We start from the raw sequence: 21,670 nt of genomic DNA, 5'->3' as shown, positions 1-21,670 counted from the left end.
GCACATGGCCATGCCTCGGGCTTCGGAGGGAAGCAGATGCCAGCGTGGGAGCCTATCATTTTGTCCAGTTCACCAAAAGGTGTGCATAGGTGGGTCTTCTAAATTAATGTCTTTAAAATCCTTTTTAAAATTACAGTGTGACCCACAGTGGCTGGTTTTTAATTTTGCTGGAGGATAATGGGACTTGTTTTTACATTATTGCACCACTGCTTTATTATTAAACTGTTTTGGTTATGATCAAAATTTAGTTAAATATTGGTTTATTGGATTATTAGATTGTACTTTGGTACCTCTAGTCCCTCTAGCCACTTGGGGGTGAACTTTTTATATGTGCATAACATCAAAAAAAAAAAAAAAAATTATGCATCCAATCAGTCAGATGATCCAAGCGGTGCATTGGTGTTTGTATGAGCTGCAAGGTGTGATCAACCTATTCGTCTTATGTGTCCATCTAAGTTGACTCAAGCTGAGAACAAGTGAGATAAAGAGTGTGCAGAGAAGCAGTTAATACCAAACAAAATAATGAAATAGATTAAATGCTGCTTTTTTTTTAAATTAAATTTAAAATTCTAATTAAATTTGTGCTTTCTGTATATATTAAGAGGTGGGAGGTCATTCTAGGTTATTCCCAGGGTGTGTGGCATCTTATTGGTTAACCATGACTAATTTAAGAATGGGATTACCAAGTAATCCATTCATATTCAAGTGAAAAAAGATTAACTCCTCACAATGAGCTTGACTTTGAATTTAAATGATTTTAAGAAATGGAGAAAAGCAAAGTAAGGGTTCATTTTTTTCAAGTAATTTGTTTGGTGTTAAAAGAGATTAAATTGAGGAGGTAGTGGTGGTGCACTCCCTTCCCACCCCCAGGGCTGACTGGAAACGCCCCTGAGACCGCCTCTCATCCATCAACCCCTGCATGGGCTCGGAATATCTGTAAAAACATCAGTTTGTGGCTCAGACACTTGATTATTATTTTAGTGAAGATTTTTCCACACATATTGTATTTTTTTAGTTTAGTTGAGGGAAATTATCTTGGTTATCTTGCAAGATGCCCCCTCTCCTTGGCTCAGGGTAAAGCCCTGTGAGTAATCTAACTGGGGATAAAAATGCTAGCAGCGAGTAAAAAGTTACATTTCTGAGGAGGAATTATGATTAACACATGCTTAATTGTGATAGAGGTTCAGCCAGCTTATAAGTATTTTTCCGAAGAGTGCCTTCTCTCAACCTCTTGTCTTAAACGTCATGTTATTATCTCTGCTTGTTGCTACTTTAAAGCAAAACCCAACGTTTGAAATTTATGACGACCTCGAGCGCAGATGTTTTGGAGACACTCTGAGCTGCTCTCTGATTGGTCAGAGGATCCTCAGCGGCACTTCAAAGCCAAGAAGAAGCTACAACTACTAAAGCAGTTGGAGACGCAACACAGTGATTACATCAAACCATCGAGAAAACACAGGCACACCAACACACCCTGTCAACGGAATCACACAGTCAATGGCTGCTCTGCTTGGGGTAAGTTTATTTTGCCGTCTCATTTAACAGTAAACTCATTTTTATTTTTTTATTTAGAATTTTTCTGGAGATTTACATAATAAGTGCTCCCCCACAGGAGGAACCACGGCTGGGCAGCACCCCGCTGGCCATGCTGGCTGCCACCTGCAGTAGAATTGGCGAGCCCACCCCCTCCTGTTCACCCGCTCTTTCCGACGGAGCCCCTGGACTCATTAAGGGGTTTCATCCTTGGAAAAGGAATGGCCAGGGCAACAACAGTCTGAATACCTGCCTCACCTCGCTCGGAGTTTCCTCTGGGACTTCCAGGAGTAACGGGACCGGACTGACGGAGGCCTCTAGTGCCTTCTCAGTGACAGCCGCCAACTCTTGTTTGGGAAATGACTTTTCCTTGTACCAGACTGCTGTGCCGCCATCGGACAACAGTGTTTCTGATTCCGCTTACGCTCAGCGGCAGGTGTTTCTGACCAAGTTTCCCTCATCTGTGGAAAGCATAGGTGGGCTATATCCCAGGATGCATCCCTATGATTCATGGTTCAAACCCGTTGGGGAGGTCGGTAACGGGTCTCCAGCTTGGTGGGACGTGGGCACCAGCTGGGTGGACTCACAGAACCCAGCCGGTTTACCATCCTCTCTGAGCAGCTACAGCAATGAGTACAGCTCCGCCTTTGGTGCTTCTCAACACCTGCTTCCGGCCACACAACACTTGTTTGACGGCTTCAGGTCACCCATCCCACCTCCCTACTCAGAGCCTACGACCACGGGGACACCTGTTCTGTCAGGAAGCCCAGCCGTTTCTCTGCCCGCATCTTCTCGCGCCTCCTCCCGGCGCAATTCAGGTAGAGCCACTTGCGACTGCCCGAACTGCCAGGAGGCGGAGAGTCTTGGCCAAGGGGGTTCTAGTCCACGACGGAGGGGACTTCACAGCTGTCACATCCCGGGCTGTGGTAAGGTTTACGGCAAAACCTCTCACCTGAAGGCGCACCTGCGCTGGCACACCGGAGAGCGGCCGTTTGTCTGCAACTGGTTGTTCTGCGGGAAACGCTTCACGCGCTCAGATGAACTCCAGCGTCACTTGCGCACGCACACCGGAGAGAAGCGATTCGAGTGCTCGATTTGCCACAAACGATTCATGCGCTCCGACCACCTCAGCAAGCACGTGAGGACGCACAGCGCGGAAGGAGCAGAGGATGGCGGGGAATCGGGACTCGCCAAAGGAAGCAGCGACACGGACAACAGCGTCGCCGGCAGCCCGAGTCAGTCTCCCGGAGTGCACATGCGCCAGGATGTGCAGAGCACCGAGGGTCAGAGAGTGATGGAATAAGTTACAAAGCTTAACGTAAACAGCTTAACACGACAGCATCTAACTACTGTACCATAAAGTTATTTGTTTTGTTTTTGTCTGTCTAAGCTGAAATGGCACTTTACGTCGAGCTTCAGTTGTGTAGCCTGTGGACAGTCTTCTTACCTCATCTGATATGTGCAGCCTTAAGAAAAACAATACTACAGCTTTGTTTTGTGAGTATTTTAATTTATTCTAAGCCTTATTTTATACACGATTCTCTATTTCTTTTTTATCATCAATTAAATGCGTTTATTTAAGATTATGTTATTTGAAAATACATTCATTTGGGAAACTACATTTATAATTTATCGTGGTTGTAAGTCATGAAAATAACTACTATCAATAAAAACAAGATGATTTGAGATTCTTTAAATGTTTTTCTTACAGTTATATCGTCTTTTATATTAGTCTAAATCGTGTCTTTTTAGAGCAAGTTTCAGTATTTTGCTGAAAATTTTATTTTGCTTATACCAATCAGTTCTTAGGTCGCCTTTGATCCGGTGTTTACGGACCATTCTAATCCATAAAAATGATTAAAAAAAACAAAACAAAACATTAGAATAATAGCCCCTGTTCAGTTATTGATTGTGTTTATTAAAATATGAATTTCAGGGCTTGATATTTGTGTATACATTATCAGGGCAATTGTGATACTAAAGATAACCATCATGAGTTATCTGGGTCTTTCCAGTCAGATTAGTTATAAGCCTGCAGCAGACCTGAGAAAATGACCAAAGCTTTTGAATGATTTCAGTTGCATCCATATGCAGCATCACATCATGGGTCATTTATTTTATTTGTATATGTTTTGAAACATCAGCATCCTAATATCTTTGAGTCCTAACAGTAAGAAGAACTTGTTAGCTGCTTCATTTTGCATCTCCACTTTCATGAGATTGCATTTAAACAGTTTACTTTTTGTGAATTTATTTGCACAAATTGACTGATAAATAAACCGATAAATATGTAAATAGGTACAGCTCTGCTTGCATAACACATTGTGACTGACTACTTTTTAAACATTATCATGCATACTTTTTAAACTTGAATGCAATTTATTTTTTTTAAAGAACTATTGACTTAAGCAGCTATTACAAAATCTTGCACAATTTTATTGTGATGATGACAGTAATAAACAATAGACATATAAATGTACATCAAAACTACCTAAAAAAGTGCTGTTTTAACTTATACTCAGTACCAGGTTAGATGAGATGATTCATAATGTATTTTATTGCTGAACAATAGTCATAGTTAACATTTCTAACTTTTGTAGCTGGCTCATAAAATATCACTATTACCCATAAACAAAAACAATCTACAACAATCAAAATAAATAATCATTAGTGTTTCTAATTTTACAGTGAAATGGAGCAGCTAATGCTGTAAACACTGTTAAATAAAAATCCAAATGAGGAGCAGGATTGAGCAAGCCAAAGTCTCATTATATGCCATGCAGTTGGCAATCAGGATTGAGATAGAATCTTCTAGTGCATGGGGTGGCTGTAGATGGAAGTCCCACCTCTGATCTCAGTTCCTTCAAAGCTGATTTGTACTTTAAAGTCTCTTAAAGCCTCAAGTTGTCTGGATAGTTTAGAAAATAGATGTTCATCAGGAGCATGCAGACACAGCTCTATGCAGAGGTCAAATCTTGTGGTGTTTGATGGCACATTTGGCATTAACTATGAGTATGTGCATATTTCAAACTTGAATCTCAGTTTTTGTCATTCCAGTGTTCAGATGGATGTGTTAACATAAACTTCAAATGCACATTGACACATTTGTATGTATTATTTCAAACCCACTGTTAAATCTCTTCTGTCCCAGAGACACCATAGCTTTCAGTAGTATAATGCAACTTTTCTAGTGCAAGTCTAACCAGATTGTTAAAACAGGTGATCTAATAAGAGAAAATGCCACAAAAATCAAGCATTGGGTTGTAATACAATTGATTTGTAAGAAAAAAACAAAAGGCAAAAGAAAAAAACTTGAAAACACTAAAAGACAGAGAATATAACTTAAAAAACTAAAAAGGCATGTGGAGTCATTGGTGTACTCAAGGCAATACAGCTGAGGTCAGTAATGTGCATTATTTGAGATGTCATAAATTACGTTGACCACATGGGGGCAGACTAAGACAGGGAGACAGTACCGTGAGAGTGTTGACCTAACCAACATCAACTTCCAAGATGTAGTGTTTCAAAATAAATCATAAATATATATAAGCATTTACCACTCATTTACATGCATCCACACACACATACACACACACACATAAATTAGAGCAGTAATTGCTGCATTGCTAAAAAGCAAGGAATGGTCACGTTTTACCCTGTTGAAAACGTAGCCTCCCTGTTGCTACAGAGGAAGAAGAGGTGGGGGACTTGTGCTCTTTGTTTCAACTCCATTTCCAGGATACTGGCCATAATTGTCAAAAAGTTTTGTTAGTTCATATCGCAAATATAGTGGAGGTTTCATGATTAAGTTAACCATCATAAAAATCCTCCACATGCAGTTCACTGACTTTTTATAGAAGTTGACAGGCAGATAAGTTTTTACATCCAGCTCTCCTGTGTGTCAATGCTGCTTTCCTTCAGATGTTCATCCAATGATTAGCATTGCCAGGGGTCACCGAGGGGCATCTTGGGAACCTGGATGTGCATCTCCACAGGGCGGTCAGGTGGACGGTCCCTCCTGTAGGTTACTGTTTTCTCATTGGTTGTAGGAATGTATGACAGGTCCTGAAGGACAACAGAAATGTCAAGTCAGCAACAGCAGACACAAACACACATAGAGGATATATGTCTGTGTTTATGTACAGAGACACTGAGAACCTTAAACAGTTTTCACTGATATAAAGCTGGGGAAGACTCCTGGGTGGCCTAAAGTGATATTCCATCAGCCCAAAAAGAAAAAAAAAGATCTCAACACTTCTGTTATGTAACAGAGTTTGTTTTGATAATGCTATGTTTATAATATGCGGGATACATAAGAAAATATTTAGTTGTTTTAGATTTGTGAGTGGTTACATTACTAGACAAGTCAAAACAAATACTTTCAGGGCTCACTGAATTAAGGAAATGTTAAATTAGAGAGCACAACTGTTTTCAAAAGAAGGTTTTACATAGCAACTTATTTAGTCTCAAAAGCCTTGCATGTTAAAGCCAGGTGAGAAAGCACTACTGTTGTGTATGAGTATTTATATGACCGGCAACCGTTCTGTAGAAAAGTTATGTTCTTCTCTACAGAAATTCTGTCAAACAGCATAATTTGGCTGTCATAGCCGCTTTCTTAAGTGTTTAGGGGATCTGACTGATTACATTAATAACAATACCGTTAGCATGCCGATTTGAACAACATCAAACAAGTAATGCCACAGTCAAGGTGGCAACATTTAAGTGCTTTGAGTGCTGTAAAGTGTATTTAAAGAACAGCTAAACTAAGCACAAAAAGTAAGGAATTTTGTGTGGTGGTGGTGAGCCCATATCTCCAGAGTCTGGGACCTAAATCCACCCTCCAGGATGACAATGCTCTCAGCAGCCAGGAGCATCACAGATATCTCCAGAAGCTGGGAGTGGAGGGGATGGAAAGACCGGCTGTGAGTTCAGACATTTAAGTGATCAGTTTGGTCATGCTGTATGTGCAAGAATGACTAACACAACCATGCTGCCTGACCGTCAACAATTCCTGGATGAGGAATAGGATGCCATCCCACAGCAAAATGTGACCAGGCTGGTGAGCAGTATATGGAGGAGGTACCAAGCTGTTGTTGCTGCTTGGGGATCTTCTCAGGGTTCTGACAGTGTAAGATAAATTAAGAGTAAAAATATTTGTAGTTTTTTTTTCTTATTACTCTGGGAGAGTGCAATCATCCTGTCCACCAAGTAATTCAAAACAAGAGTATATACAAACAGGAAGATATTACAGAGGATTTTGGCACATTTTTGGGGAAGTGGGAATACCCACATCATTCAAGTTTATTTCTATTTACTAAGTATAGGTGTTTTATTGTGAGTTGTTAACTGACTCTGTGGAATACTTCTTTAGCAGTGGTTGTTTCTTTTAGGTGGATTTAACCTAACCCTAAGTATTCATGCTAAGTAGAGAATATTGATTTGGTATGAAATCACATAGGAAGCGAGTACAGATCAACAACACAGTGTTAATTCTGTGTGTTAAATCTCCTCTGAACGTATGTTACAAATGAATTATCAGCAAAGATTTGTGACACATATGCCAAACTGTGGCATAAACTTTTGCAGTCTTTTTTAAAGTTTTATAAAGATGATTCACAACTGTGCCATAAAAGACAATAAGACAATAAATTATAGCATTCTGATGTGTTCAACTCATGCAGAGCAATTGAGACACACACATCCCAAAAAACATTCCCTTACTGCATGAACAAATTTCCATCTACTTCTCAAAGGTGCTGCATGTCATAGTAAGGTCAGAAATCTGGAAACTTTGGATGGTGTGCTGGGAGTTCAGAGGAAATGTAAAAAACATCTGTACCTCTAGGAGCAGAATCATATTTCTCAATTCTGGTTTCAGTGGCGATTACTCATTAACATGAATATGCTTAAAAATAAAGGAATCTCTAATCCCTCTGAGGGTCCAATGGAAACCAATCCTCCCCTCAATTAAAACTGTGCTGTGCTGATGAGATGACATTTAAAAGCTAACCTTTCCAGTGCAATGATAGCCTCCATCCTCAACGGCACCCCCTGATGACCTGCCCCTCTTCTGCAGCAACAGCCGGGATACAGCCACCACTACCAACCCGCACAGCAACGTCAGGGCGCACACACTCAGGAATGTTCCAACCAGCCGCCTGCTGCTCACACGCTCTGTGGATGCACACACACACACACACACACACACACACACACATGGTTTCGTTACGTAAAGCTGAAGCTAATCTTCTGTGTAAAGTAAATGGTCTGCACTGATACATCACAGTTAGCACAAAAAGAAAGGAAAAGAAAAATAACAGCTACAGTTAAATGTTCAGAAATTCCCCAAGATCACACAGATAGCAAACTGTAGTTGTAGAAGCTTTCACTGCAAGGCTACAATGCTGACACCAGGAATCTCCTGGTTTTTATGCTTAGAGATCATTAACTTAATTAATGTGATACTTTTTGCATTTATCTTATTTTCCTTACGTTACAGCTTTCGCACAAGTAAAAGATTAGTAAAATTATAAAGTCCAAATCTAAAAACGAAGGTAGTTATTATCTCCTACAGAAAATTGCCTTTAACACCATATTTAAAGTCCTTTACTTAATGACATCACCATGAAACATATTTACAAAATTGATGCCATTTTGAGAGCTGAGTGGACAAACCAGGGAATAAAACCCATTCAGTAAACTACTGAACCTCTTCACTAGCATAATATATGGAGATGAACTAATCAAAAGTGCTTGTCTCAATATCAATCCGAGTCATTTCATATATCTGCTGACACTGCATTTCAATCCAGTACTTGAATGCAGTTACAAACTATACACCTTAAGTACATTAAAGTTATCAAAATCAATGTTGTGTATGTTTTATACTGCAGCAGCTCAGTAGTGACATGTACAGATATTTTCATGTTGATCTGGACATCGTCCAGACATTTACAGACTTGTGGTGAATGCTTGAAATGACCATCTTTTTTCTTGTGTTAATTTCTATGTCTGTGATGCTGTGCTGGGACGCTGGCATGTCTTCTTTACATCTAGCAAGGGTCTGATAAGGGCATGTGTGTTCTTACAAAATATTAATAAGTGAAAAACTGATGCATTTAAGTTGATGTAAAAGTAGCAATTGCAAAACTTCCTCCTAAATGTAATGGGTTAGAAATCAAAGTAGCTTGAAAGGAAAACCTCTTAAGAAAAGCTTCCAAAATTGAACTACAAATCGGTACTTAAGTAAATGTAATAATGTTATTTTCTATGCACACAATTAGCTCAGTCAGTGGCAGCTGTGCCAGTGGTGCCGACTGAAAACCTAGCTGGCTGTGTATTTGCCAGGAAGCATGTGTGGATGACGAGCTGATGGCTAACACAAAGAGCCCAAAGAGTCCTATGACATTTTGTAACAGGGTTACCATGGAGACCTGGCTCCTGATGCACCCGGTAAGAGTGGGTGTGAGCAGGAAGAGAGTATCCCGTTGGGTGGAGGGGGGCATGAGGGGAGATGTGGAGGGAGGGAGGTGTGACGGTGATGAATAATGAGTAGTACTGTTCCAAAAAATTTGTAAGGCGGGGGATGAACACTTGGATGTGCTTTGCTGTGTGTGTTTAACCCAGGGCAATTGTGTGCTGGTAGACTGTATGTGTTTATTTGTGTATGGCTGAAAACCCACACCAAAAATAAGCTGGGAAGTGTGTGTGTGTGTGTGTGTGTGGGGGGGGGGGGGGGGGGGGGGGGGGGGGGGGGGGTAATACAGTTGTAGCATTGACTGCAGGCTTGCTGACTCAAATTCACCAGGGTGTAGTAGTGCAGCTATGGTAGCAACTGATGTGACCCTCTCAAAAGAGCATGCATGTGGTGTGTGTGTATTTTAAGGATCCCTGGCCTTGTGCTTATGTGAAGCTGAGTCTGACTGAAACCAGGGTGCACAAAGAACCTGAACTCATTTGAAACTGATAGTGACAGATGTCATTACTTACCAAATCTACATGTGAGACATGTTAAAGACCCAGACAAAGCCCCAGACTGAGGAAACAGAAAAGTCTAGGGGCTAATAGTCTAACTATTCAGTCTAAAGAAATACAAGGGAGCAGGGTTGGGGGTGGAGAAAGTTAGTGAAATAGCAGCTCTTTCAGTTAAAGTTACATAAACAGTTATTGTTAAAACACTAATACATTGTGAAAAATATTGCAAATCAGATGATGGTATTGCTTAGCTAAACCTTTCCTCTACGTTCTCTGGGGCCTTTTAGCTGACTGCCTTTTCTAGTAAGTCCTTATCCATTTACAACTCATCGTTTTTAAGCTAAAAAATACTAAAATCATTTAAGTGAGTCTTATGTGACCACACACTGACAGTATGCAGACAAATGTTCTGACTGCAAATAAAAATGTCTTTTATTTGTTAGCAAAGAATTCTGGATGGTTTCAAATTTGCAAATAAATATCTAGCTCCACTATCTCAGCACTAGAACCAACCCATTACCAACAATTATTCAAGTTAAAAGCAAATCTGACATATACTAACTGGGTACAGCCATTCCCTCATACTGTATGCTTGTTTTACACATTACATTATGTACGTGTGGCCTAAGATAATCCTGTACACACAAAAGAATGTAACTCTATGCTGCTTTGACAACCTTAGCAGTTGAAAGTGTAGTTCAAGCTGCACTTTGAGTTGTCTGCTTGGGATCGGATCAGCCAAAACATATAACACAAAGAGTTAATGCATTGTTTTCAAGCTCTGCATTGCAACAGGGTTAGATATCTATACTACGTAACATACTGTTTTCACTTTGCTCAGCTCAAATTAAAGGTGCAGCATGAAACAAAATCAAAGGTCAGTGACAGAAACTTTTATATTTATGATTAAAACTGTAAAAACTATTGGTGTCTAATCATTTTGCTAAAATAACAGCCATACTTTTAAACTGTTAGAATGAATTATTCATATCTACTTTCTATGTGTCCACACACATGACAGCTGCCATATTTGTGTCACTATTTTTACTATGGTGTCTCAGAATGGACAAACAACTTTGTGTGTGATATGAACTCTCTGAGCTTTGAAGCTGCAGTACTTTGATAGGAGGTAGAGCACCGTTAGGGATAAGTAATGCCTTAAAAGGCATATAGAAGACAGTAGACATGTACACAATTTTAAGTAGTTGCCTGTAGTGCTGTCAATGCTGCACCTGAGGCCACTGGATCCACTCACAGATGAAAGCATGGCCACTCACGGCTACTGTCCAATGACAACTGTGCTTGGCATTTGAAGTCAATTCTATGACTATCTTTACTACTAGATGTCAGTAATTTTTACACACTGCAAAAAAAGGTATATGGGAGTGACAATGCATCTGTCAACTTTGAATTTGGTCATTGATCTCAAGTGATTGGTTGCAGAAAGCATTGCCCTTTCTCCGTGGAAATCAAGTTCATACTTCTTTCTGTTAACAAGCAAGTTTCTGTGGGTTACCTGATACATCATTCAGGTTATCGATCAAAGGTGCACAAGTCTTGCAGTGCTCGGCTTCTTTTTGTGAAAGACCATGAGAACGGTTGCAGTTTACACTCTTGCTGAGGGAGAAAGAGAAAGACAGACACACAGACACTACAGATTACAAAGCTTTAGTTCAAATATATGTCTAGTCTCGTTTTCAATCATTTGTTGGGTTAGTGAATAGAAACAGTCCAAGTACCAGGTGGATTTCTGGGTGCTTTGGCAAGTAGGACATCTCTCACAGAAGTTTCCAGACAGCTTGGGGTCATCACACACACACTTGCCACACACACACCTGCCCCGCCCACTGCAAAGTAAGCCATTTGATGATTGGCAGCTTGCTGTGGAGGTGGGACAGCCACAGCTAACACCAGTCCACCCGTCCACGCACACACACTCTCCTGACGAACAAACACCTCGGCCTGAAAGGAATGGACAGACAAAAGGGAAAAAAACATACAGAACTTTTGTATCAGATGTCTTACAGATGTTTTGCATCAGACACACTACTTCTTATGATATCAACAAATTAATGTATATACTAAAATAAGTCTGTCCCCTTACCTCCACACAGTACTTCCCCTTCATACAGGCAAGAGAAGTCATCCATTTCACAGTATTTCCCGAATACTACCCCAAGTTTGCTTTGCTCGCACACACACCTGCCACATTCACACACTCCCCGGCCACTGCAGTCCAAATTCGACCCATCTGCTCTACAATTCCTGCTTGGATCTGAGTCTTTCATTGTATCTGGCCTCGGCTCCTGACTAATGCCATGTTGGGCCCCTCTGCAGGGGGCCTGGTCATCATCATGGCAGCGTCCCATTGTCCCACAATTGCAGCGACATTTAGAATGGATCCTAACAACAGTGGACTCATTGTAACCCACGGGGCGGACCATCACCGTCACATCTTCATCTTTACCATCATCATCACAGGAATGTTGACCAATGGTGATATTGAAGTAGACCTTCATGGCAAAAAAAATAGGGGTTATTAGAAAAGCTGATCCGTCCGCTAAACATCATAGTTAGTGAAAGTGTGCATAGGAGAAAACCTGCACAGCTCCTCAGAAATAAAGTCTTTATTGAAATGATCTTTTTCCTTGAAACTCAGAGGAATTATAAATAAAATATTAACCTCTCTGCTCGATTATGAAAATCTCTAACAAGTACTAAAGAGCTGGATGAGGAACTGAATGCTGAATAAGACTTGGCTTGAATAATTATCCTGTTGACGTGGAAAATTGTGCATACTAAAGCTTTGAAATTACAATCTTGATTTTTATCACTATTCTGGTAAGTTCCAGTACTTTCCATAATTCACTTTAATCCACCCATGGATTAAAGGACTGGGCATTAGTCTGTTTGCACAATGAAGTGACTAAGAAGTATGATTTAGCACATCAGTGTTCGACAAAGACCATCAAAAAGGTACATGCGAGGGAAATCTCATACAAAGTTAAGGGAGTGAACAGAGAAATAAAATTTTCTCTGCTCACAAATGTACAGAAAATGTTAGGTTATATTTACTATTATAATAATTGCAGCTAGAAACACAGCATTGAAAAGAGCATTGGAAAGAGCTTTCTGCAGGGCTGAAGACTATTTCAGGTTTTCTTGACCAGCAAGGCACATCCAATGGCCTATTTCCATTTATAAATGTCCTATTTGTTTGTATAAAGATCTTTATATGAAATAAAGTGAGGGTTTTAGGACAAAAGGTCATGAAATCACATGGAAATGTTTTACTGTTAAATACAGGCTATAATCCGATCAGCTTGGATTATTTAACAAATCTTGTCTATCATGTTAAGCTTCAAGTAATGTGTTTGTGTGGATGTGTTTGTGCATGTTAAAGTGATCCAATACAACCAATATTTATTCTCTGGTATGGCTGTAGGCCTAATTTGAACATTTCTTTTAAAAACATGAGTAATATTTGGTTAAACATTGTAATAAACATGCCTGTGCTTTAGTACTTACTGTCTGGTCTGGCTGCACCCCTGAGCAGCGTTGGTCTTTAGCAGTGGAGCCATCAGGACAGAGCGGAGACACAGACACCCAGAACCTGCTGACTGCCTTGTCTTCCACTGACACTGACACCGCCACCTCTGACAGCAACGTCTAAGCAGAGCAAGGGCAAAAATCAAAGGAACAAAAAACATGAATTTTAGAAACCATCTTTTTGGGCTGGTTGTAAGATATAAAGGAGAGAGAGAAGTAGCAGAATTTAATAGTTTTATTTAATACAGATTATGATTGCAATAGGTACTACATCAAAATGGAGAAAAAAGAGACAGAGATGATGAACTCTGATTATGAAAGTTACAAAATGTCCCCAAAAAGCACTTGTTGTTGTCCTTTATGTCTTTCATTCTGAAACATGGGGGGGAGGATGAGGAGAAGGAGGTGGGGCCCAAAAATAGCATCTTTGTGTTCATCCATTATTAGGACACATGGTTTCTGTGGGGATCTGATAGCTATTATAATGGCAGCTTCTGTTCAGGCTCTGTTGCTTCTGTGTGTGTGTGCGTGTTTTTTTGTGTGTGAGCCTGCACGTATGCATAGCTACACACCCAGATCTGTGGATTCGGCAGATTCTCGAAACCAAACAATGGAGCGCTGTGCCGGAGGCAAGATTATAGTGTGGGCTGTGGCCAACTGAACTAACCCCTAGTCTCACACAAACACACACAGACTTACAAGGTCTACTGCTCCTTAAATGTCTGTTCTCATCTGTGATTTTTCAGTTGTATTAGGCCAATAGCAACTTTAAACTACAGAAAACAATAAGTTTTGTTTCAAGAGTTTTCATTATAAGCAGGACACATTTTCAGAGCTAAAGCAACGTTGATTCCAAAGCCTTGTCGACAACTTGGCCCACAGGATGAACCAAGTCAAAGATACTTCAACTGATCAGCCGACAAACAATTCACCACCTCAGAGGAAGGAATGTGTCCAGCTTTTGCTGTGCGGCTATACTTCCCTTGTCCCCATCTTGCTTAAAATAAAGAAATTGACAGAGAAAGCATGGGTGAGTGGTTGTACCTTGTATGCATCTGCCACCAACTCGATAAGGTTTGGTGCATGAAACAGACCTAACTTTCCCAGGTAAGAGCCAGGTATAAGGTCCACCAACTCCTACAAAAGGAAGAGAAAGGTTAAACACAGAGAATGGGTGGTTCTTAGATAATAGCTTCTGCCTGAAAAACTGTACGATGTAAATGCACATATCACAGATTACCTCATACCACTGGTACTGCTGCTTCTCCACAGCAAAGATGGGGTAAATGTGGTTCTCAAGAAGCTTGTCAGACAACTGACCCAAACTGGGATGGTCCTGAAAAGGAGACAAGTATGAAAATGTGACTTCACCTAAGATCTTGATGAGCTGCTCTGTAAGTGAAAAACAGCATGGTTAGATTCAGAATCTACAAACCCACTTAATTTTCTCACCATCTTGGTGCTTCCTGTGTAGATGTTATTCTCCAGATGACACAGGCCATCGTGCGGCACCACGATCCCCGCCAGCCGGCTGTCCAGGGCGAGATGAGACGGCTGGTCGGTCATCAGGAGTAACAGACGCTTTGCCTCAGGCCGCCATCCAACTGCACCCTGAAAGAGATGCAGAAAGAAAATGATCATTTTGCATTCAGCAATATATTTCAAATTCAGATTTTTATTGTTTAAACCCCATGATGATTAGTTATATTCAAGCTCTCAGACAGCACATTAATAAAATAAATGACACAGTTTTGTAGTGGCAATAATTCCATGGGTTGTAAAAAGAATTGTTACTGCATTCAAATTTCTAACATGTTATATAATAATAATAAAAAAAAAGCTATTTGATAAAATTTGTAAACACTTCTACTGGATGGAAGGGAGTCCCCTGTACTATGATCTGATTAATCAAAATCTGAAATCTTTTTTGGAAATTAAGAACACTGTATTCTGGCCTATAGAGGAGAAAGGACATCCTACTTGTAATCAGCTCACAGTTCATACCCCAGCATCCATCTTTGCATTAGTAAATTGCACCATGTACTCTAAATGACATATGTGAGGTGTTGGAACAACAAAACTGTTTTACTCTCAGAACTATGGCAAGTGTTTAAAAAAATATGAGCTAATGCAACACAGTGGTAAACATGCCCCTGTGCCAACTTTTTTTTGGCAACTTCTCACTATTATCACACTCGGCATCCCAACATATTTTGGAAGCAGTGTTGTATTAAACCAAATATCACCACAGAGCCTTTGGAGAGCAGCTTCACAAATTCCCCATTGTTATAGTCTTAAATCACTACTTATCAGCATCCAAACCAACTGATGTGGCAAATCACGAATGCTTCATATTTTAAAGATTTACAAGTGTGGTAAAAGAAAAATGCATACTCAAACATTTGAGACATCTGAACTAGATTAGTTTCCATTATAATAAGTTTTTTTTTTATATTGCCAAATTAAAGCCAAAGCAGCAGAAATTCCACTATCAGTCAGAGAGTCTCCTTCATGTCTGTGACTCATTGTAGACAGTGTGAGAAAATGGGACCATGCATACGTGTGTATATTTAGAGAAACTTAGTGAGCTTAGAAGCGGGTGTGACGTAATGGAGAGTCTATTTCTGGACGAGACCACCACCAAGGTGATTCCCTGAAAACTGGTTATTCTTGTCCCCCTTGGATGGGTGTGACTCACAGGTCTCCTGCAGCCATATGTAGGCAACTGTGACGCTGTACGTCATACTACAGCAGTAAAGTTTGCTGAATAGGATTCCAATGACAACATGTATTGCTGAGTCAGAGTGCTTCCATTGTCATAGAACAAATGACTCTTTCACTTCACTCTACTGCATATGCATCCCTCAATGTCACATTCACCTGGCAGACAGCTGCTTGCAGCATGGCATCTAGTCCTCCTTCAGGTGTGTCCATGTTCCCAGAGATGCGCTGGCGTTTGATCACACGTGTGAACTCAGTCATATTTCCAGTCATACTAAGCACATGGTGGAAACCATGGGCTGGACGACAGCGGATCTCATAGTCGCTGGTGAGAAACACAAAACAGACAAATGTTTTTAATTGCAACATTCAGGAATGTAGAGCTGCTGTTTTGGTGACCAAGCACAGCTAATCAACAGCTGATGAGTCTCTACCTTGGTTACATAAGATTGATAACAAGTAGTGACAGCCTCCTAGGAGATTTTCTTAAATAAACACTGGAATCCCCAACACCACAGTACTCATCTCATCAAAATATTAAACATCATCTGAGGGATGTAACAGATGGTGCAAAAGATGCTACAGTTTTGTTCTATTCATAGCAAGAAAATTAACTAAAAGAGTTATATTACAGTAAGAAGATTATTGTTATTGTTTTCAAACAAGATGATCCAGCCAACAAATTCTGTGTCTTACCTGCAGGGGTTGTTGATCTTGGAGGGGTGAACATTGATGTAAGGTGAGACAGGTTTGTCCACAAACGAACCAAAACCCATCCAAAGGTCTGAGGTGTACTCTGTCATACGGAGGGACAGAGCTACACCCACCGTTTTAAGCTACAACACAGATGGAACAACAGAGGATACACAAAAAGAGAGGGGAAAAAAGATAGCAAAATATCCTCAAGCAAAATCCGAAAATGATCAGAAGCTTGGTAACAATTCAACCATTTCCACAAGAAGCATGGGTGAAATGCATCTCACTTGGAAGCATCTTTGTGTTTTAACACCTACATGATCAAGATTTTCCTGCATAGAAGCTGAAACATCCACCAGGTAGTATAGATCCACAGGGTAATGCTCCAACTGCTTCACAGCCACAATGAAACTGGCCTCTGAACCTGGAAGCAAACAAAAACATAAAAAAATAAAAGTTACATTTGGATTATGCTCTGTGTAAATGAAAAATCCTGTCAAATTTACACACACACCCACACACACACACACATATATATATATATATATATATATATATATATATATATATATATATATATATATATATATATATATATATATATATATATATATATATATATAACTTGCACAGATGCCAAGTTGCAGGTCATCCACCTGGTCTGAGGGTGATGCTGATGTCTCGTGGGGAGACTTGTGTACTGCTGAGGGTAGCGTTGACCTCCACCTTTGTCTCCAACTGCTCCATAAACTCCGGATCACAGCCTCTTCTACGCAGGTTCTCCGACAGGTCACAACGATGGCTTTGCTCAGCCCCGCGTAGGAAGTCCTGGAGATCAAGGCAGGTTAAAACAGTCAGTTTAGACCATCTTTTATAATCTTTATTCAGTGTTACAGAGTGTAACACCCACACACGCACACACACACACACAAACAGAACAACAGTTTCTGAATAGACAAACAAGATATAATGTTATCTCAAAGCAACTGTCAACATGTCGTCCCACAGGTATACAATCTACTGGATTTGTTCTGTGTGTTTGGGTTTTTACTGCTGCAGTCATTTGTGCTTTAGTCAAAACACCTTGAGCCCCTCCAAAGCAGGGAGGGTAGTAGAAGGTCTCGAGGTAAGATGGAAAAGTTTTCGTTTCTTGGTAACCCTTTCCACTGTTTCACACTACGCCCATTCACAAAGGCAGTGGTACATAAATCCACGTTTACAGGTTATGATTCATTTAATTATTAACCCACTACTTTTTTTTTATCTTTGGTCTTTTTAAAGTACAGTGATAAACCAGTTAGGAAGTCCCTGGTTTAACACAGAGACACATTGAATCCTGTTTCACTTTTGCACACTTTAGTTTCATTTTCCATTTCATTGCTTTTCATCATGTTTAACTGGTTTATTATTAAGTCACACTAACATGGGTAGCATGATTTCTTTTTCACTTGATGCTGAAGTGACTAATATTCAAGAAGGAATATCTATTAATGTTTCACCATCAATGTCTAGTTTCCATGTTTCCCAACACAGAAAAGAGGAAAATAAAATGTAACTTGTCTTTTTCTTACTTAGGATAAAAACCTGACCAACATTTAGTCATATTAGGGATTTATATGTTGCTGTAACAGTATCACGCCTCATAGCTTCAGAGTGGATTAGTGACCTTTGGTACTTCAGCTTGAGAGGAAAACACACAGAAATACTGTTCAGAGGCACCAGAGGGATAAAACCTGACCATTAAATGCGTGCATTTTCTCTGAATCATTAACCTCTCACAGGTCTGATTTAAAGAATGTGGCAAGATCAACAAAAATCATGCAGACAGGTAATAAAATAGCAAAATCATTTGGGATTTCTGCTACTTTTCAGGCAGAAAAGCTGCCAGAGCGAAGCAACAGAGCATCTACAATGAGACCTGAGACTGTAACTGAATACGTGACCATGGCCTGAACTTGACGCTAGACTGCTTTTTGTTTATTTTCAGGCATCCCTGTAGCAATAATTTGCTTAGTAATAGCTCTCAATGCCAGAAGCCTAACTTCCGGGGACTTTCCTTACCAATTTTGCCCCCTTGGCAAATGTTAAGAGCACCATGTGAACATGCATATTCATCAGCAGGTTGCAGCTATGTTTTTACTACTTGCTCAAGCATGGCTAAATGAGGTTGTACGTGTAGGAGGTTCCGGAGGTGATGTTTAAAAGCAACCACACAGTCGAGCCAGCCCCACAAGATGATGTCAGAGAAGACTGAGGGTGGGAAAGCACCTGAAGTCTGTAACACACACTAGTCTAACTAGTGTGATATGTGGTGACTGGTGTGGTACAGGGAGGCTTTGCAGCTTCCCAAGACTGTTCCGGGGGTGGGCTCTTCATAAGATCAACAGGTAGAGACAAACACACAGCCAGATGCTGTGATTCATGTGTGTGGAGACTAAACACATGGATAGAGAGTGGTTCTATCTCTGAGAAAACATGTATGGAAACCTTCACACACTGACTGACGCACTCAAACAAGTCATAATGCAGACCACTAAGCTCAAACATACACATTATATTCTCATTTGTGGATGCCACGTAAGCTTTGGTGCGTGTTATCTGAGGAATGCTGCTGAATATCTGCCATGTTCCCATTGTTTGCTTTCTCCTCTTTTTGTCTGTCACACACAAACACACTGGTGAGTACATTCATACCTCCTTAAAACACCAGGCACATTGTGGTCCACGTCGGAGGCATTCTGCACAAGAGGTGATGCTGGGCGACCAACACACACTGGTACCTGGCAGAAGAGAAGAGAAGAGAAGAGAAGAGAAGAGAAGAGAAGAGAAGAGAAGAGAATAGAATAATATGTAATTAGCATATGAAAGAATGTGTGTGTCAACACTCATTAGCCATGCAGCAGAGCCCCTGTGGATATTTAGATCTCATCCACACTTCTGATAATGAAAGCACCACTTAGCATCTCATATGAGGCTGCTTGCCACATATTAGCAAGCGTACAGCAGTGTGGGAACAGGTGCCTGAGTTTTTGGATTTACCACACTCTCACACACATAAAGAACTTTTCATTCCTGCTTAGTCAATTAATGCTGCCCAGATATGTATCAGTGGAGCAATGCTGCCAGTTACACAGGATTCCTTTAAGCTATTTTCTCAGGCGAAAAAAATACAACATGAACCCAGAGTGACTAAAGGTGCAACATCCACCTCAGGCTTCTTGCACTGAATAATGATTTATTGAACTACTTTATCTGATTAAATTCAATTACCCAGAGTCATTTCGGTAAATGTAGGACAGAGAAAGGCTGCAGGTCTAAGCATCAGTTACAGACCAATTATCAAGCCACTGTGACCCAATTAGGACTCTGAACTCTGTTAAACCCCTGAATAGGTGGCACATTTTCAAAATGATCAATCATGCTGTAACAAGAGGTTAATGTGGTATTTACTGCCACAGTAGTTTCCTGGTTGGGAGTCTAGTTATTGCCACTGAGAAATGATTAGCAGCATCCCAGGTGGTAAGTTGAACAGGTCATTTGCGTCTGAGGGCTGGCACATTCAGAGATATAACAGTATGGAACCTCGGTTTGGGCAAAACACTGATGTTGTTCAGTTTCACCATTCAAACTCATGCAATTGTACTCTGTTAAACCATTTTACCTGGGCTATTACGTTCCCTTCTTTAATATCCGTTTCATGTCCCAACCTATCAACCCCACCGCTTGTTCTCATTAAATTCACATTTTCTAATTCTGTAGGGGATTTCTTTGTTGCTGCGTACTGATTACCTGACAAGACGCGACAAATTGCTGGGATATTATGCAGGTAATTAGCCCTAATGACTCTTCACTCACCGCCACTGGAAGCTTCTGCGCAGACAGCAAGTACCACGCAGCCGAGCAGGACACACAGAGGGACGCTGCTGCCGTGTGCGAGGAGCCAGGAAGTCATCCTATCCACACCGGGAGAGATGCAGCGAGGAGACACAGCAGAAGAGCTGAACAGCTATTGGAGATGAACCTGGGCAGACTGCGCAATGGGCGTCCGCTGACGAACGAACAATAGCCGGGAGTACCGGACCGAGCCGCGGGACATTGTCGTTCACTCAATAACCCTCTAATCCCGGAGGTAGGCTGTTCACATTCACGAGTCAAATAATTTTACAAGCGCGCTCCCCGGCGGACCAGGAGAGAAGGTAAAGCAATTGGTGGACTGCTGCGACAGAGGCTTTGTGCGACTTGAGTTCCTCCATCCATTTCCAGGTGTTCCCCGCGTGCTCCCATCAAATTGATCCCTATCACAGTTTACCGCAAAGTCTCATCCCGCGAGGAGAAGACCGCACGCGGGTAACAGTCAGCGCTACACTGAGCCGGCGAGCTGCAGCATGATGACTGAACACATCACACACTAAAACCACGAGAATGACCGCTGCTGTTGGCTACTGACTCAGGCAGCCGGATGCCATGGCAACGACGCGCTGTCCTCGCCGTACCAGAGTTAAAGAGGGAGGGAAGATAGACAAATAAGGAGAGAGAGAGAGAGAGAGAGAGAGCGAGCTTACTACAAGGAGTTGTGATGTGGTACATTCCAGCTAAACCATGGCCTTGAACTGAACGCTGGTGTATATATAATGCTTCTTAAGGGAGCCATTTAGCAGCACTGAGGGCTCCTGTTTGGGGGGACCTAAAGCTTGCTGCGTGGATAGATGATGGGGGGTGGTAGGGGCTTACCATAACCAGAGCTCTTGCAGCGAGGTTCACAAGCTGCGCTACAGGCAGAGGTGGGGGTTTGTCCATTGTGCACAGATTCCAGTGACATGGAGTAACCTCTCCTCGCCGGCTGCTCCGCTGAGCTGCAGCCAGATACTCACTGAACAACACAACATTTGAATCCAGAGGGAAACACACAAGAAGACAATACCTTTTTCATCTGTGGCATAATCCTGCCTGTCTCTTTTCTGCCAGATAAAACAGACGTGTTTTGTTTGCCCCGTAGCCTAAATGGTGATTAAGAGTGTGCCAACAGTAAGAGCCGGTGTACAGCATAAGCTCACCCCTTTATCTGCCCTGTTTGACCCCATCTGTCCCTCAGGAGCATGGCGCTGAGCCAGCTACGTCTTTCTCCTCATTCATTTGTTGGTCAAATGAGGATTTTTGGATGGGAGGATAGCCTAACAAATCCCCATCCATGCCTCTT

At 41.2% G+C, this 21,670-nt stretch overlaps 2 protein-coding genes across 3 annotated transcripts; one reads left to right on the top strand and one right to left on the bottom strand.

The window, feature by feature from the left end:
* The first annotated feature begins 1,454 nt into the window (after positions 1-1,454).
* On the top strand, positions 1,455-3,096 carry sp8a (sp8 transcription factor a). The gene is made up of 2 exons (XM_042012515.1): positions 1,455-1,515; positions 1,613-3,096. The coding sequence occupies exons 1-2, from the start codon at positions 1,498-1,500 to the stop codon at positions 2,834-2,836; spliced, it is 1,242 nt and encodes a 413-aa protein (XP_041868449.1). The 5' UTR covers positions 1,455-1,497; the 3' UTR covers positions 2,837-3,096.
* Positions 3,097-4,067: 971 nt separating this feature from the next.
* Positions 4,068-20,892, bottom strand: itgb8 (integrin, beta 8). Of its 2 annotated transcripts, XM_041967412.1 has the most exons (15): positions 20,329-20,891; positions 19,168-19,253; positions 17,130-17,301; positions 16,791-16,897; positions 16,474-16,613; positions 15,937-16,102; positions 14,509-14,667; positions 14,297-14,392; positions 14,101-14,193; positions 13,036-13,176; positions 11,612-12,020; positions 11,247-11,469; positions 11,024-11,124; positions 7,544-7,707; positions 4,068-5,598 (listed from the first exon to the last, which is right to left on the bottom strand). In XM_041967412.1, exons 1-15 carry the CDS (start codon positions 20,423-20,425, stop codon positions 5,470-5,472), a joined length of 2,283 nt encoding a protein of 760 aa, XP_041823346.1. In that variant the 5' UTR covers positions 20,426-20,891; the 3' UTR covers positions 4,068-5,469. The 2 variants fall into 2 exon arrangements, with proteins under 2 accessions (XP_041823346.1, XP_041823347.1); XM_041967413.1 differs by lacking the exons at positions 4,068-5,598; positions 7,544-7,707 and having other exon boundaries at positions 11,024-11,120; positions 20,329-20,892.
* Between the last annotated feature and the right edge of the window lie 778 nt (positions 20,893-21,670).

The sequence above is a fragment of the Melanotaenia boesemani genome, chromosome 17 (genome assembly GCF_017639745.1).
Source record: "Melanotaenia boesemani isolate fMelBoe1 chromosome 17, fMelBoe1.pri, whole genome shotgun sequence".
NCBI lineage: Eukaryota > Metazoa > Chordata > Actinopteri > Atheriniformes > Melanotaeniidae > Melanotaenia > Melanotaenia boesemani.
Note: the sequence above shows the minus strand (reverse complement) of the source record. Positions and strands in the feature narration are given on the sequence as shown.